The sequence below is a fragment of the Strix aluco genome, chromosome 29 (assembly GCF_031877795.1).
Source record: "Strix aluco isolate bStrAlu1 chromosome 29, bStrAlu1.hap1, whole genome shotgun sequence".
NCBI classification, from domain to species: Eukaryota; Metazoa; Chordata; class Aves; order Strigiformes; family Strigidae; genus Strix; species Strix aluco.
Genome location: NC_133959.1, coordinates 1,690,735 through 1,706,919, shown reverse-complemented (window position 1 = coordinate 1,706,919; position 16,185 = coordinate 1,690,735). Strand labels below are relative to the sequence as shown.

The window sequence follows — 16,185 nt, the reverse complement described above, 5'->3', positions numbered from 1 at the left end:
CGAGCGGCGGATCCCGCCGCTCGCGTAACGCGGCGCCCGGGTTCCCTGAGGTGAGGCCCGGCCGGCTTGGGTGAGGAGGAAGGGGGGGGGGGGGTGGTGGTGCTGGGGAAGAGCCGCTTCTCCTCGCCGCCGCCGCCATGAGCGTGGAGGCGTACGGCCCCAGCTCGCAGACCCTCACCTTCCTGGACACCGAGGAGGCCGAGCTGCTCGGCGCCGACACGCAGGGCTCCGAGTTCGAGTTCACCGACTTCACTCTCCCCAGCCAGACCCAAACCCCGCCCGGGCCCGGGCAGGCGGGGCCGGGACAGGGCCAAGGCCCCCCCGGAGCGGGGCAGGGACCGCCAGGACCGATCGAAGCACAGGTGAGTCCGCGGCCGGAGGCGGGGGGGGGCCGGGGGGGGTCAGGGCGTCTCCGCCACCGGGGCGGGGGGGGGGGGGTCCGGAAGGGGCGGGCGGGCCGGGCCGTGGGGCCGGCGAGGGGAAGCCCTGGGCGGGCTGCGGGGTTGGGCGCTCTGCCCCCGGCAGCGGCGGACGGGGAAGTAGAAGCCGCATGTGGCTGCTCGCCTGCCCCGCGGAGAGGAGCCTCCCGGCTCCGGAGCGGGGCCGCCCGCTGCCGGCACACCGCGGCCCGGCCGCGCCTGGCCGGCAGCGGGGAGCGGGCCTGGCAGCCGGGCGCTTTGCTGCCGCCCGGGAAATGCAGGAGAACGTGCTGAGGAGGAAACTTAGGGCCGGTTGTCCGCTGGTAAAACCGGCGGACTCCGCGGTGGTGTCGTGGCAGTTGTGTCGCTTTTCAGTGAGGTGTTGGAAATAGAAATCAGAAACACTTGTGGATGTCATTTCAGGTTCTTTTACTCTTTAAAACAAATAACGGCTATAGGTAGTATTTGGCTATCAGAAGTCGGGTACTGAGGAAATCCAGCGTTACTTTCTTTAATTTCTTTCTTCCTATGTCTAAAAGCAAAATGCGCTTTTAACTTTTTATCCTTATTATTACGTTTACCCTTACTTTTTTGCCACCTTTTCTGCTGCACAGTTGCTAGGTTGGTTTGTTTTGGGTTTGTATGGAAGTGCAAGGTGATATGGCCTGAGATTTAAGTTCAGAGGTCTGGTTCTTCATAACTTAAGAACAGGTGATATTTTTTCTTATTATAGTCGGTGAATGGTACGTACACGACAAATTGTATTTATTGAACAGTTCACAAAAGCGAAAGTAAAGAAGGAACTAGGGTTTTATGCTCACAAGTGAAGAAGGGTTGCAAATGAAGATACTGTCACTGTGCTACAGCTTGACTGTAGTAAAAACAAAAACCCTGAAGAACTCTTCCATGTCTTTTTAGAAGTCAAACTTTCTGCATTTAAAGATCATGGAATATTCTGCTAAATTTCATTACATCTAGATAAGTACTCATGTAGTCCCATTAATAATTAAATGTTTGTACACTATCCACGTTTTAAAAGAGTTGAAATGCTTTCGGTAAGTTTTTAATCCTGAACCAAACATCGTTTGAGTGTGCTTGATTTTTCCTTTTGCTTGTAAAACGTGAGGTATCAGGGTCTGTAAAAGGTAGAGCTGTGAGTACAAACACTGGAAACAGGCCAGTGTGTCCAGGCTCTGAGAATCTACAGGTGTGCGGCGCAGGACTAAAGGTGGTATTATCCTGTCCGAGCCGTATCGGGTTTATCCCAGGACGAATTGAATGACTTTCTTGTGCTTGAAAGTGCTCAAGGTAGAGCCTGGGTGTAGCCACTGTGCGGTGCTTGCTCCGGGTTAGTGTGTTTATAAGACAGAATTAGAGATGTGACCCCATGGGCTGTTTACTTTCTGTTTACTTACAGCTTTTGAATTTGGGCTTGGTAGACTTAATCCCATTTGAGCATTGCAGTATCAGAATTATTAAGTAGTAATAGTAGAATCTTGTCTGTGTACAGTCAGACTACACACTGATCGAGTAAAAAGGCAGCTTTATTAAAATCTTAGTTTTTAAAGCTTTAATAGGTTGTGATCATTCCAGAACTGAGTAGAGAATGTGGCCAAAAGAAGAAGAAAACCCACCCCAGTATAAGCCTCATAAGCTAAAAGACCAGACAAGAGGATTAATTTGTCTTTTTTTGTCTAAACATGTTTGAAAAGCCTTTGAAGTAAAAAAAAAAAAAAAAAAAAATCTGGAGAGCACATTCAGGTACTAGTATGTCTATAACCGTCTGTCCTGGCAAAAAGGAAGGGATTTTTGTTTTTTTCTAAACCAAGTGCATTTATGATGTTTCTGCAAACTCTTGCGGTCATCCTGATCCTCGTTTTGACTCTAGAAATGTAGGTTTTGGGGAGGGTGGGGAGAGGGAATGGACCTATTGCAACAAGAACTCTCAGAAGGGTGGTAAGTACAGTGTCCTGAGCTGAAGCACAGCAGAACCCAGATCCCTGGATCCGTTTAGACTTGTACGTTTCAACGGTCTGCTGAGTGATAAGATCAGAAATTATGTGTGTTTTAAAGATTCTGGGGGAAATTTTGCTGCTTTCAACAAATAATTTAAACTTGTTACATCTTTTGGCAGGGGACATACTAAATAACTTCTGAGGCCCCAAAATTGATCACACACGTTTTGCTTAATTAAATGTTGTCCCTGCGATTATAATTAAAGCTATTTGAATAAATAATCTTTATTTGAAGCTGATAAACGTTGGAGGTACACACTTTTACTGTGCTGTTTCACATTTTGGTATCTTTTTAGTGTCCTAATGTTAATAAAGATTAGTTGAGCGATGCAGAGCACCTAATTTCTTAAGAAAATGTGATTGATTTAGGCAGTCTATAAGAGCTTCCTTTCCCACTGTATATTTAACTAATAGTTTAAGAGGATGTTGTTACAATTGATTAGTGTCCAATTGACAAAAGGTAGTGAGAGGTTAGTAGCACAGAAGCAATGTCTGCTCTTTTCAGAAAACTCTATTTCTATTGTTTACATATAATTAAAACCAAACATAGGAATAGATTTTTATAAATATTTTAAGATAAATTCTGATTTCTGCCTTATTTTTTCACCCTTCCAGGCAAGGACTTAGTTATGATGCTAGGAAGCAGTCACATGCTCAACTGGTCTGTGATGGACAAGGCACATGGTGTTGATGTGTTAGAATGGTTGAAGGAGGCTGGACCAGCTATTCGATTTTTGGTCTAGACTATGGGGGCTGGATTTAATTTCCAGTTCTAACAAAGACTTTTTGTCTTACCAAAATGACTTACTCCTTGTTGCTCAGGTCCCCATCTGGAAATACAGCTTTTACCCCACACTGCTCTGGGGGTGTTGTGGGGGTGAATGTGCTCAGTAATAGCCTCTTCCTTATTTTGAAAGGAAAAGCAAATCAGTGTAAGAGACTCTAATAAGGTACAGTAAATACTCTATAGCTTTAATGTAAAGAATGTGAAAACAACAAATAGTTGGGTTATCCATGCATGTCCAAAAGTGTATATTTTTCTCCTAAAGCACGAGGGAAAATTACCTGAATCGGGGCAGTGTGACTGGGTGTCCTGCGGCTGCCGTGCAGCGTTGAAGTGCATTGCTGCGATTGATTGGACTGCAGCCTTGTAACAGGAGGACTCTTCTAGCAACACACCTACTTAACTGCAATTAGTTTTCTTGTTACAGCTTGAAATGTACCACTTTAAAGTAGAACTACATCAAGTGGATATAGCTGCGTTCACCTGTGGATCAGCTGCTGGTGTGGGTGGGGTGTGTTAGCCAGAACCACTGGGAGGAATTGAGATGGTAAGATTCTGGTACTGCTGATCTGGGGACTCCACACGGTCGATAGAAGCCGCTGCATAATCTGGTTTACTATTCTGTAACTCAGCTCCCTGGACCTTTACTGTTGTCTCTCAACCAGTATTTTAGTGTCCAAAAAAGGAGCAAAGGAGGGGCCAGTACCTTGGTGATAGTTTCAGAGCACCTCAGTGTTCAGATCGCTGTAGCTGTTAAACTTGCTGTGCCAGAAGTTTCAGTCAACACTTTTAAAATAGAGAAGCCCCCCCCACCTCCCTTATACAACAGTTGATGGTGCCAGATTTTTAATAATATGCACATAGGCTAACATCACAGTAGGTTTTAGAACAATAGTTGAGTCACTTCCTCATTGTGTGCCTGCCAAGGCCGAGTACTCGCTGCTGGATTTTCATAGTAACAGGTGACATCACTCCTGCCGAACTCCCTGAAAGGGTCGGAGCTCCCCGGGGTGTAACTAACAGTCACCTGCTGCAGAAGTACTAATAGTGTGCAGTTGTAGTTTCTTGGGTTTCTGCCTTAAAAAAAAGTTTTACAGTTTTATTACCGTTCAGCAATCCAGCTTTATGAGCACCCAAAAAAAAAAAAAAATTGATTAAACTTGTCAACTGATGTGTATAATAATGTATTATGGCTCTTTGGAATAGATTGATAGAAATGCACTTGTGAATGCGTGGTATTGTGCTTCTAAGAAATTCAAATTAACTGAAGGCTTTGGAATACCACCTGTTCCGCAATAAGTTAATAAGTTATCTTCATATTTTGTAAAATGGCACTATCTATTTAAAATGGATATTTATCATCAAACATCTGTGGAGTGCTATTACACAGCGAGCTGATCGGATTTGGGTTCATCGTACTAATGGGTTGTTGCGTGCTGCTGCAGTTTCTTTCATTTTTTTTCCTTGTTCCCTCTGCTGCTTTTGCACATTCTGTGCTGATGGTTCCTCTTGGCTGATCTTTCTATTAAAAGCCTCTACTTGGAGGTAACATCAATAAAAAGTCATACCATTTAGACTGTGTTTTGCAAATGTACCTCATTTCATTTGAAGATAATGAAACAAAGCTTGTGCCGTTGAGTCCAGTTCCTTACTGCTGAGGGCAAATGTGAAGTGGCTTGCACTTATTTTTAAATTTAACTCTTGCAATTGGCTGTTAAATTTTAATGTGCAATACTGAAACTAGCTTGTGTGGAATCTAAATTAGACTTTCGGAGAAGTAAGCTTGTTTTGATTTGCGTATGAGTTGTAGCTTCAAAATGCTACAGCTACTATTTTTAAGTTTCTTTTAATATTTAGTGTTCTTCTTGCTGTGGACAGCTTTCTTATCTCTTGTCAGAGAATTAAGTTACAGATACCAGATAAATTGCATTAAATGTCTAAGTGCAAAAGAGTTATTAAAATACTGTATTGATAGGCAAAGGCGTTGAGTGATTCTTATGCTCCCATTTATTAGCTAGTTAAAATTTTCAGAAATAAATATTTATCTCACCTTGTCTAACCCAATAACTTTAGAAACAGTTGGGGGGATTAATACATCTGATTTTGCTTTGATAGGGAAACTACCTCACAGCACTCATCTCGGATGCTTTGTTAATATTGCGCTAATCATTGCCGTCACTGTGGTGGTCCGTTTCCTGCTAGAGCTAATGTGGATCATGGTATGCTTATCTCTTGGATTTTAGAGAGATCTTGCTAGAACCAAGTGACTGAGTGACCAGTTTTGGGGGGTGTGGGGGTTCTTGACAGCGTCGTGTTAAGGCGTGGAAGCTCCCCGTGGCCGCTCGTCTGTAGAGATGCGGCAGTGGAATGAAACCAGAACACCTGTGAGGCCCAAGGGGCAACGGCTGCTCTAGCTGTGCCAAAATCTGATCTGTGACATTCGCACTTCATGGTGCTTCTTCCTGGTGGTAAACGCACTGTACTCAGTATTGCCAAAAAGGAGTTATTTTTAACATCAGTAAGTGTGTAAAAGTTGCTGACGCAGTCCCAAATGTTGCAGAACTTCATGGTTCTGGCAGAATATTGTCTGTGGAGAGAGCACACCTGGTTTGTATGTGCTGTGTTAGCACACTTGGTCTGAAAATTTGAGCTGCATTACTAGTTTTGATGGACTTTTGCCATTTTCTTGGATAACTTAGACCCCTTTTTTAAAGGAAATCTTATCGTAGCTAAAACAGATCTAAAGTAACACAATAGTGACTGTCCTACCTGATGTATTTTGCAAGTACATTTGATTCAGTATTTGGTTAGTAAGTACATCTTGAACAAGCGATACTGCCTGGAGAGCTAAGACATTGCTGAAAACCAATTTCTGGTATTTCTTGCACTACTTAAATATTTTTTAGGCTTACATGAGAACAGGTTTCTGGATTACCTGCTCTGTTGTCCAAGTTGTCACTCTCTGTTGTCACTTGTCCAGGTGTCATGAAGTTGTGGTTCTAATATCCGTGGAGAAATATTGGTGGATAGAGAACAGCAGAAATAGATGGGGAAAGTGCTGTACAGTAAAGATCTTGTTTTCAGGTAGATTTCTGGACTAAAATGAGGGATGAAAAAATGATGTTTGATACTGCTAGAAATGTTTAAATGGAATTTTGTGTGTTGTGTAAGACTAGGGAAAATACAATCTGCAGAAAAGCAGTCTCCTTCTAACTTTTTTCTATTCGTCAGTTGGAGTTTAAATAATCCTGTAAAATAGGAGCTAGTGAAGCAAATATTGATTATGTAACTGGTATGTGTTTTCAGCTTTTACCAGCGTTTTTCCTTCCTTTTAAGATTTTCTAAATTAACCACAAGTTTTTGCTTTGAGGAGTAGGGGTTACTGTCCTTGGCTTTATGTTTTGGAGTCTGTTTTGATTGTATAACCTAAGCACTGACATTGTATTTCAGGTTAATGGGCCTGATGGCATTCTGCAGAATGGAGCTGTGGATGATAACGTGGCTAAAACCAGCCAGCTTCTGGCAGAGTTGAATTTTGAAGAAGATGAAGAAGATACCTATTACACAAAGGATCTTCCTGTGCATGCTTGCAGGTGAGCCCTAATCTTTGCCCCAGGCTTATTATTTCCAGAGGGCAGGAGCGCTTTGTGTGAGTGAAAGGTGTATGCTTAGAGGATTTTTGGGTTTTGAGAGCAACTTCCTTGGAGGCATCCACGTTCTGGTAGGAAAATGGTGCCCTCTGGTGAGCTCTTGTGTACAGCTGCTGCTCCAGCAGGTCTTTGACCTCCTGTGAGGAATAGCAGGCTAAGCCAGCCTAGGGATGGTAACGGTGGGGAGTGTTAAAAAACCTGTGGCTCAGAACAGATGTTTTGCTCATGTTCCATGCTTTTACCAACACTCGTGATCCCTAATTTTCACTTCCCCTTATTTTTGTACACTACTAGGTAGTTTAAATCTTGTGTTTGAATTTTCCTGTAAGCAAGTACCCAATCACTTCTTGGTTTTTTGTTTTTGATTTCAGTTACTGTGGTATCCATGATCCTGCCTGTGTGGTTTACTGTAACACCAGCAAAAAGTGGTTCTGTAATGGACGTGGAAATACATCTGGCAGGTAAATGGTCAAGTGATGGAAATAACAGTCTTGTTTTAGAGTGTGTGTGTTTTGAGGTGGTATGAAGGCTGTGACTTGCATATTGGTGATAATCGAAGTCTAGTGACTTCAGTGTGAACTTCCAGCTGCCTCTTGCTTTTCCACTGTTACCAGCTTAACCTCGATCTCAGCAAAACGTGAATCACTTCTGTGAAGTGAGCTTGCTGCTTCTTCCCCCATCCTGTGTTCCTGCAAAGCACAGTAGAACTGATGCTCTTGACGTGTGGAGCTTCAGGAGGCTTCTTTCAATTACCAGTAACATGAAAAGAATTATTTTACACGTTTCCTATTCTTTCATGCTCATCTACCTTAAAGCATTTGTGCACTGAGACACCATTGAAGCTGTGTTAGCCGTATCTTTGCTTGGATGAAAAGAGCAAGATCTTACCAATGTCTGCTACAGTGTAAATAGAATTTGTTTGTGTCTCTTAATAACTGAACTGGTACATTATGTTAGGAATAAATCTGGTTTTCCTGTTGACTTCACATAAATGTATGTCCTCTCTGGTTTCAGCCACATTGTTAATCATCTTGTGAGAGCGAAGTGCAAAGAGGTGACTCTCCATAAAGATGGACCTCTAGGAGAGACTGTCTTGGAATGTTATAACTGTGGATGTCGTAATGTGTTTCTCCTTGGCTTTATTCCAGCTAAGGCAGACTCTGTGGTTGTTTTGCTGTGCAGGTGAGAGAATGCCTTTGTTGGCATGTTTGTGTCAAGTCTATTGCATAACCTTATTTCTAAAGGGCAGTGCTTGCTTTCATTTTGTACCAAAAAATATTTTATACTAGTAATTTGCCACCGTTTTTCCTCTAGATGATCGTATAGACTTCATGAATACACAAGTAGATAATGCTATAAAAGAACATTCTGTTATGCTGGGCAGATGTCTTAGTTCTAGAGAAAAGTATTTCTCCCCAGTGAAATGGTCCTTAATGGAAGAAGGGTATTTTTCCCCTTTTTTTTTAAACTGATTTTCAGATTTGGAAGAGTAACAGATCAGTTCAGGAAATTACTCTGGAGCCCTACTGGAGCAGTGGCTCTATTACATTGGACATTTTTCTGTCAGCTCATAGAATTGTTTGAAGATGACAGTAAATCGGAAATTGTTCTCTGACAGATTCTATCAGAAATCGTGATTTTATAATTGTATTTTAATTAAATGCTGTCACTTACCATGTATTTGACAGTAGAAGGTGTATTTCTATGGAACAAGTTCTTCTATTTATTTAAACAGCAGATGGGAGGTAATCCTGAGTGTTTTCTGATATATGTGTGCATAGTCTTAATGGACTGTAACCACTTTCAGAGGTGAGTGTCATCTTCAATATTTTAGATACTGAAACTTTCAGTTACAGAAATGCCTAAGAAATACTGCTTACTATACCGAGCCTTCCCAGTGTTGAAACAGCAAATACAGGAACTAAAAAATGAATTGTCCCAGCAGGCTAGGGTTATTTTGTTTTTTTCCTTTAAACTGAGATATTTGAGTTGTTTTCAGAGCATGATAAACATATTTTTACACTTCACACAGTAGACTTTTTCTTACACTTGTCTAATTTAATAATTTTTTTCAATATTTTGGTTGTGCAGGCAGCCATGTGCCAGTCAGAGCAGTTTAAAGGATATTAATTGGGACAGTTCACAGTGGCAGCCCCTTATCCAAGATCGCTGTTTCCTTTCATGGCTGGTAAAGATTCCATCTGAACAGGAACAGCTGAGAGCACGTCAGATTACAGCTCAACAGATTAACAAACTGGAAGAACTTTGGAAGGTATGTGCTGCTTTTTCAAATTCTGGTTATGTTTTACCAAGTGCTAATTTTGTGTTTTTATGAAGGAGGGACAAGACTGTTTTAGCAACTGCACAAGGCAGGGAACGTACTTAAATCACATGAGGTTTAAATCCTGCAGATTTGACAAGCAATGCAACTGGGAATTAATCAAAGGATTCAGGAAATTGTTTATCGAAGTAGGAAAGTTTCACCCTTAGGTTCTCCAGCTCTGTTCAAGTTGCACTGTCAGGCAAACTGAAAAAACAACTTTCCTTGCTCACATCAAATCTTTCACTTATTTCTGCTTTGCGTGATGACTAGCTGAATAGGGAACTGTCAGTCCATGCTTGGTATTCAGTTACTGCTTTTTGAGGGGGTTTTCTGTACATGCTTTAAAGCATAACAAACCTGACGGGATGTGAGCGAGCATGACATATAATGTCTTGGTGAGGTTTTAACAGGTTATTATACCTTGATATCATTTCCTGTAGTAGTAAAACACAGTATTATCCATCCTGTTGCACAGTGAGAGCTTGTCACTTGTTTGTACTTCAAACGTGGAAACAAAAATGTGTGTGCTTTAAATTCTAGGAAAATCCATCTGCAACCCTTGAGGACTTAGAAAAGCCTGGTGTTGATGAAGAACCACAGCATGTCCTGCTTAGATATGAAGATGCTTATCAATACCAAAATATATTTGGTCCTCTAGTCAAGCTTGAGGCAGACTATGACAAGAAACTCAAGGAGTCTCAGGTAATATTCTTGAAATTGCCTGTTTGAGGGGGCTTCTGACCAGTTCTCTGGTACCAAACACATGGTCACCGTTAACAGCATGGAAAGAGGGCTCAAGTGAAATAAATATCTTTATTACAGTACTGCTACATCAAAGTAATGACAGTAGTAATGGTGATGTTTGATAGCAGGGAGAGGAAAGAAAAATCCTCAAACTGAGATTTTAAAAGGGCTTTGAAATGCTTGAACTTCCATCTTTGTGTTCAGAGTTTCTTTCCAAGACCCATATTGTGTCATGGAACTGTGCAGCTTGGCCACCTCTTACATTGTTATCCTCATAACCTGCAGTTACCTTAGAGTTTCCAGACAAACTTGAATTATATGAGGTCATGCAAACAGGGAATGTTTTAAAGGTGGAGGAAGAGAGTAACGCAGGTGGTGATTAGGACTTTGTTTCTCATTAAGTAACTCTTCTGTAGAACAGAACTATCTTCTGTAGATGGTGTAAAGCCATAAGAATAAATACAGGTGTTTGTCTACACTGTGATGCTGGAACAGCAAGTTTTGTATTTCTAAACTATTTTGAACTATAGGGCAGTGAGGACTGTAGGTAGTTGGCAAACATCTCTTTAAGAACATAATAGATGCCTCTTCTTTACCATTAGACCCAAGATAACATCACAGTCAGATGGGACCTGGGCTTGAACAAGAAAAGAATTGCTTATTTCACTTTGCCAAAGACTGATTCAGGTACTGACAGCTTGATTGTATGTTTTTACTGGTTTTTTAATGCCTGGTGAATAACATTCAGTGTTTAAAAAAACTGATCTGGCCTGGGATATAAGTGCTGTGAGTGTTTTGTGTTGGGGGATGGTTGTTCATTGGTGAATGTTCTAAGAGCATTTTTTCCTTCCTTTGTAGATATGCGTCTTATGCAAGGCGATGAGATCTGCTTGAGGTATAAAGGAGACCTGGCCCCTTTATGGAAAGGAATTGGTCATGTTATCAAAGTTCCTGATAGTATCCTTTACTTAGCGAGCCTTCAGGAAGGCTTAATTGAAGGTTCAAGTCTCTCAGAGATCAGTAAATGCATACAAAAGTAATTTTGAGATAATTTTAATTTGTCGTGGGGATCTGCTAAAAAAAGTCAAAATTGGGAAAAATAAAATTCAAATTTTTGCTATAGATTACTACTTAACGAGGTTCTACAGATTATGGTGATGAGATAGCCATTGAGCTGAGGAGCAGCGTTGGAGCGCCTGTGGAAGTTACTCACAACTTCCAAGTGGATTTTGTATGGAAGTCTACTTCGTTTGACAGGTATTGAGAAAGCACTTCAAAACTTGGCAGATAGCGGGTGCACTTGGTGCATATTTTTTCTTTTACCTTCAGTGGGCGTTTTTAAACAAGTTGTATTGTTTCGTGACGCTAGCAATCAGAAATCTGCGTATGCCCCATGTGTTGATAGCTGGTTCATAGAGCAGCAGGCCTAACTTTTACTAGAAATTGAAGCAATCTGAATGCCATCAAACTGTTAGTTTTTCTCATTTTGAAGGCATGCTTAAGGTTTAGTGCAAATACATCAAGGGGGGGGATCGACCTTATGTTTAGTAATACTTGGAATGGAAGAAGAAAAACTGTTTTGTAGTTCAGCTTCCTGAGCATGGCTCCATCACGAAGCATGCTCTGATTTTTAGTTGGCATTTCTAAACTTTGAATGGCTTTAGCTGAAATTTGAAGGCTTTTGAGTCTGCTGTAGGGTCAGTAGGCTTCGGATGTACCTGTACTGCATTTTGTAAAATAGGAGCTTGTTTATTACCCTGAAAGAGATAGACTGAGTACAAATTTTCTTCCATTCTTGCACCTAAAATTACTACTGCAGATTCTGTCAAAGGCTGGTGTTTCTCTACAGGTTTTTCTGGTTATAATACTTTGTAGTATTCCTGTAGGGGGAAGACAAGATCTGTGTTCTCAGTCTAATTTTTGTCTCTTAATTCTGTTAAATGTTCTACACTATTCTCTTTTCCCAAGGTATATTTTAATTTGTGCCTGATGTCTGATTAACAGTAGGACAGTTGTGGATCGTTGTATTTGAGGTCATACTGATCATTTTTTTTTCCTGTCCTTCCCTCGTTTCAGAATGCAGAGTGCTTTAAAAACGTTTGCTGTGGATGAGACTTCGGTGTCAGGGTACATCTATCACAAACTGTTAGGTCATGAGGTAGAAGATGTAATTATTAAATGCCAGTTGCCAAAGCGCTTTACAGCACAAGGACTTCCTGATCTCAACCATTCTCAGGTAACCTCATCTCCTTTTTACTACGTGCAAAGAATATGATAAAGGATTTATGAATAGAGGCTGAGGAACTTTCTAACTTCCTATGCATTGAATGCTAAATAGCAATAAAAAAATTTTTGTATAGGTTTATGCTGTGAAGACTGTCCTGCAGCGTCCTCTGAGCCTTATTCAGGGTCCCCCTGGTACCGGAAAAACAGTGACATCAGCCACAATCGTCTATCATCTGGCTAGACAGGGCAACGGGTGAGAACTGCTCTCTAAATCTTTATGTATGAGGTTACTTTATTAATAGTCAAAGAATCAACTTGATTTTAAAAACTTTAATTTGTATCTTTGAACTAAAAAGACTTTCTAGAAGTATATTCTTCTGGGAAGACTTGTGCTTATTTCAGAAAATATTCTTCCCCGGCATATTTTCAGGGGCCATGTGTCATAACACATGATTTTATTACAAGTCTAGTGGATTACAGCTCACTGAGATTTACTTTTTGCTTGATTTTTTTTCAAGGCCTGTGTTAGTCTGTGCTCCGAGTAACATAGCTGTAGATCAGTTGACTGAGAAGATCCATCAAACTGGACTGAAAGTGGTTCGTCTGTGTGCTAAGAGTCGTGAGGCAATTGACTCTCCTGTATCCTTCTTGGCATTGCATAACCAGATCAGAAACATGGATAGGTAAGACATGGTTGAGGGGAACGAAAAAAACCAATTTAAGTGTGCTGGACACAACTGATTAACTGTGTAATGACGACAGCGTGCATTTGCTTGATGTGATAACTTTTTTGGTTCTATACATGTGTCATACTTAGTTTTACCAATGAGTTCCTCTGTAATCATATCAAGTTGTTAATTAGGCTTAAAACAGGTTGGGTTTTTTTTCAGCATGCCAGAGCTTCAGAAACTGCAGCAGCTTAAAGATGAGACTGGAGAACTGTCATCTGCTGATGAGAAACGTTACCGTGCACTGAAGCGAACAGCAGAGCGTGAATTACTTATGGTAAGGTTTTGTCTGTTCTAGCGGCCTAAATAATTGCCTTCTCCCACTTGAGGCTCAGTTGCAATTTGCTGGTGGGGATCAGGGTACAGTTTAACTTTTGGGGGGATTCCTGGGATGGTACTGAATATCTTCCATGTAGGAATGCTGTCTAGTGATGTCCTGCTTGATTAACTTCGGTTGCGTTTCTGTCTCAGAACGCAGATGTGATCTGTTGCACGTGTGTGGGAGCTGGTGATCCAAGACTTGCAAAAATGCAGTTCCGCTCCATTCTGATTGATGAAAGCACACAGGCTACTGAGCCAGAGTGCATGGTGCCAGTTGTCCTGGGAGCAAAACAGGTAGGAGCCGTTGGATTTCCTTAAAGAAAGAGTTTTATAAATAGAGAAAGTAGCATCAAGCAGTAACATTCACAGCGTAAGCATGTAGGGATACAAAATCCTTTCCTTTCATGGAAGACGCTTCCATAATGTAGATGTAAATGACTTTATTTTGTGTTAGTCCTGCTAGTTTTCTGTTTTCATGGCATAATCTTTGCCTAGAACATGTTGGTCCTGTTGGAACAATCTGGAGACTAAAGATTTTACTTGAAAATGATCAGCTGAAAAGCTAGTTGACACTAAAGGTTTGTAAGCCTTAGATCAGATCTGAAGCTTATTACAAGTCAGACTGATTTGTTCCTAATATATTTGACAGTAGATTATTGCTGTTGTTTCTAGCGATTGATCAAGTTTTAGAAAATAAAAACTTGAATATCTGCCAACTTTCTTTTCCGCAGCTTATTCTTGTGGGTGACCACTGCCAGCTTGGTCCTGTTGTGATGTGTAAAAAAGCTGCAAAGGCCGGCCTGTCTCAGTCCCTCTTTGAGAGGCTTGTGGTGCTGGGGATTCGTCCCATTCGCCTGCAAGTGCAGTATCGCATGCATCCTGCACTCAGTGCTTTTCCATCCAATATCTTCTATGAGGGTTCGCTCCAGAATGGTGTTACTGCAGGTAGGCAAGAGCGGGACTCCTGCAAATTACTTTCTTTGCCATTCATTAAAGATCAAAGAAAGAAGTCTTTAATCTAGATGAGTTCCCAGTACACTTGCTTAAAAAGAGAATTACCACTGCGCTTAGAGTTGAGTCATTAAGGTGCTTTGATATGAAAGTGTTCTTGCTCGTAAAGCTGTGCTAACTTTTTTACTTTTTTTGTGCTCTTCAGCGGACCGTGTGAAAAAAGGCTTTGATTTCCAGTGGCCACAGCCAGATAAGCCAATGTTTTTCTATGTTACACAAGGACAGGAAGAAATTGCCAGCTCAGGCACCTCTTACTTAAACAGGTAAGTAAAATTCAACACTGAGAGATAAACTTACACTGGGACGAAGTATTTTTAAGTATCTCAAATGTAAATGCAATATACAGTTCCCTCAGCAGACCAAATATCTGAACATTTCTTTATCCTTCAGAATCTCTGCAACAAAATTCATAATACTCTGTATTCGCCATGACGTCTGGTGCCTTGCTGTGTGAATAAAGGCATAACAGCTAAATAAAGGCTCGTGTTTTTGAAGAAGAGTTACTTTCTGTTTCTGTGAGGGTGGTATCTGTACTTCAACTGAGCCAACCCACAGACCTCAAAAGTATTGTGTACGTCAGTGCTATTGATTCTTATGTTTTGCAGTAGTTCTAAATTAATAAAATGTTTCCTATTTAACAGCTATGATTGAAACTGCTCCTGTGCTTTTTTTTTAATAAAAGGATAGTGCAGGCTGAGCCACGTTTTGGACTTGATTTGCCCTAGGCTCCCTTTACAGTAAATGAAGAGAAAAAGGCATCTCCAGTGGGAGCAGTTCAGATCTTAAGTGGGTTCAAATTGTTCTGTGGAGGTGCCTGTTTTCCTTCACTGGTAGTATAAGGAGCACAGGACAATTACATGCCTAAAACGTGGGATGAATTTGAGCCAGCAAGTGAACGGGCTGCAGTTGCAGCAGGAAATGCTGATCAAGTCGCATTTTGAAGCCAGAATTCCTGTAGCTCCTGAAGCAGAGTGCGAAGTCTTGGATTTTGGTGGTGGTGCGAAAGGGATAGGAATTTAATTTTTTTTCTATCCCTTTTTTCTGCAAATTCCAACTTCTTTTTCAAAGAGTGAGTTTAAATCCCTTTGCTCCTCTTGGTCGTATGTGTTTGTTCACGTGCCTGGAAGGGAAACCAGACCAACTTATGAAAAATATCTGCTGTGATATTTTTAATCTCGGTCTGTTTCCTGAACAGCATGTGCAAGACTGCTGAATGCGGCAAGCCAGACTGTGCACAAACAAATGGCACAATAGTTGGCTGACAGGGAGAGTGGCATTAAAAGCATTCTATATTTAAAACTTTAAGATAAAGCAACTGAAGGATCTGTTTGCACAGCAGCCTGGAAGGTTATTAATGATCTTGCTCATAAAAGTGCCCGTGTACGTTTAACTCTACTAAGCAGTTCCATTTTGGAATGGTGGCCACCATGAAATTTGCTGTTCCAGGAAGTCTTAGCTGTGTAGCTCTGAGAAGGTGGAGGTATATGTAAGGAGAAATTTCTGTGTCGTTGAGACCTTTTTTGAATGTTGGCTTTTGCCCATATTCCTCTGGCTGACAATATCTGTGTGTGGTGAAGTCAAGAGGTGACAGTGGTGGATGTTCCTGCAAAGCTTAAATGGAATTAATCGGAGTGCTCGAGCAGTGTGAAATCAATCTTTTTCTCAAAGTAGCCTTTCTGACAAAAGGCTAGCACAGCATACATGTCCAAGATTTTTAGACCCATTAACTTGCAAAAAGTTAGACTTGATTGTCATTAGATAAACAAATCTCTCTTTCTAGGACGGAAGCTGCCAATGTGGAGAAGATAACTACAAAGCTATTGAAAGCTGGTGCCAAACCAGATCAGATTGGCATTATTACTCCGTATGAAGGTCAACGATCCTATCTGGTGCAGTACATGCAGTTCAGTGGTTCCTTGCATACGAAGCTCTACCAGGTAACAGAGTCGTTGCACGAATGAGAA

At 41.3% G+C, this 16,185-nt stretch overlaps 1 protein-coding gene across 2 annotated transcripts in view; it reads left to right on the top strand.

Moving 5' to 3' along the window:
* The first annotated feature begins 10 nt into the window (after positions 1-10).
* UPF1 (UPF1 RNA helicase and ATPase) overlaps positions 11-16,185 on the top strand; it is a 23,354-nt gene continuing 7,179 nt past the window's right edge. The window contains exons 1-17 of one of the 2 annotated variants that reach the window (XM_074808434.1): positions 11-362; positions 6,669-6,811; positions 7,240-7,329; positions 7,883-8,050; positions 8,960-9,140; positions 9,732-9,893; positions 10,538-10,622; positions 10,794-10,892; positions 11,084-11,192; positions 12,012-12,171; positions 12,296-12,414; positions 12,680-12,844; positions 13,052-13,166; positions 13,361-13,504; positions 13,942-14,155; positions 14,367-14,484; positions 16,002-16,158. In XM_074808434.1, coding sequence (XP_074664535.1) covers positions 138-362; positions 6,669-6,811; positions 7,240-7,329; positions 7,883-8,050; positions 8,960-9,140; positions 9,732-9,893; positions 10,538-10,622; positions 10,794-10,892; positions 11,084-11,192; positions 12,012-12,171; positions 12,296-12,414; positions 12,680-12,844; positions 13,052-13,166; positions 13,361-13,504; positions 13,942-14,155; positions 14,367-14,484; positions 16,002-16,158 — 2,454 coding nt within the window. In that variant the 5' untranslated portion in view covers positions 11-137. Of the gene's footprint in view, positions 363-6,668; positions 6,812-7,239; positions 7,330-7,882; positions 8,051-8,959; positions 9,141-9,731; positions 9,894-10,537; positions 10,623-10,793; positions 10,893-11,074; positions 11,193-12,011; positions 12,172-12,295; positions 12,415-12,679; positions 12,845-13,051; positions 13,167-13,360; positions 13,505-13,941; positions 14,156-14,366; positions 14,485-16,001; positions 16,159-16,185 lie in introns of both variants that reach the window. The other variant, XM_074808433.1, reaches the window with a different exon arrangement.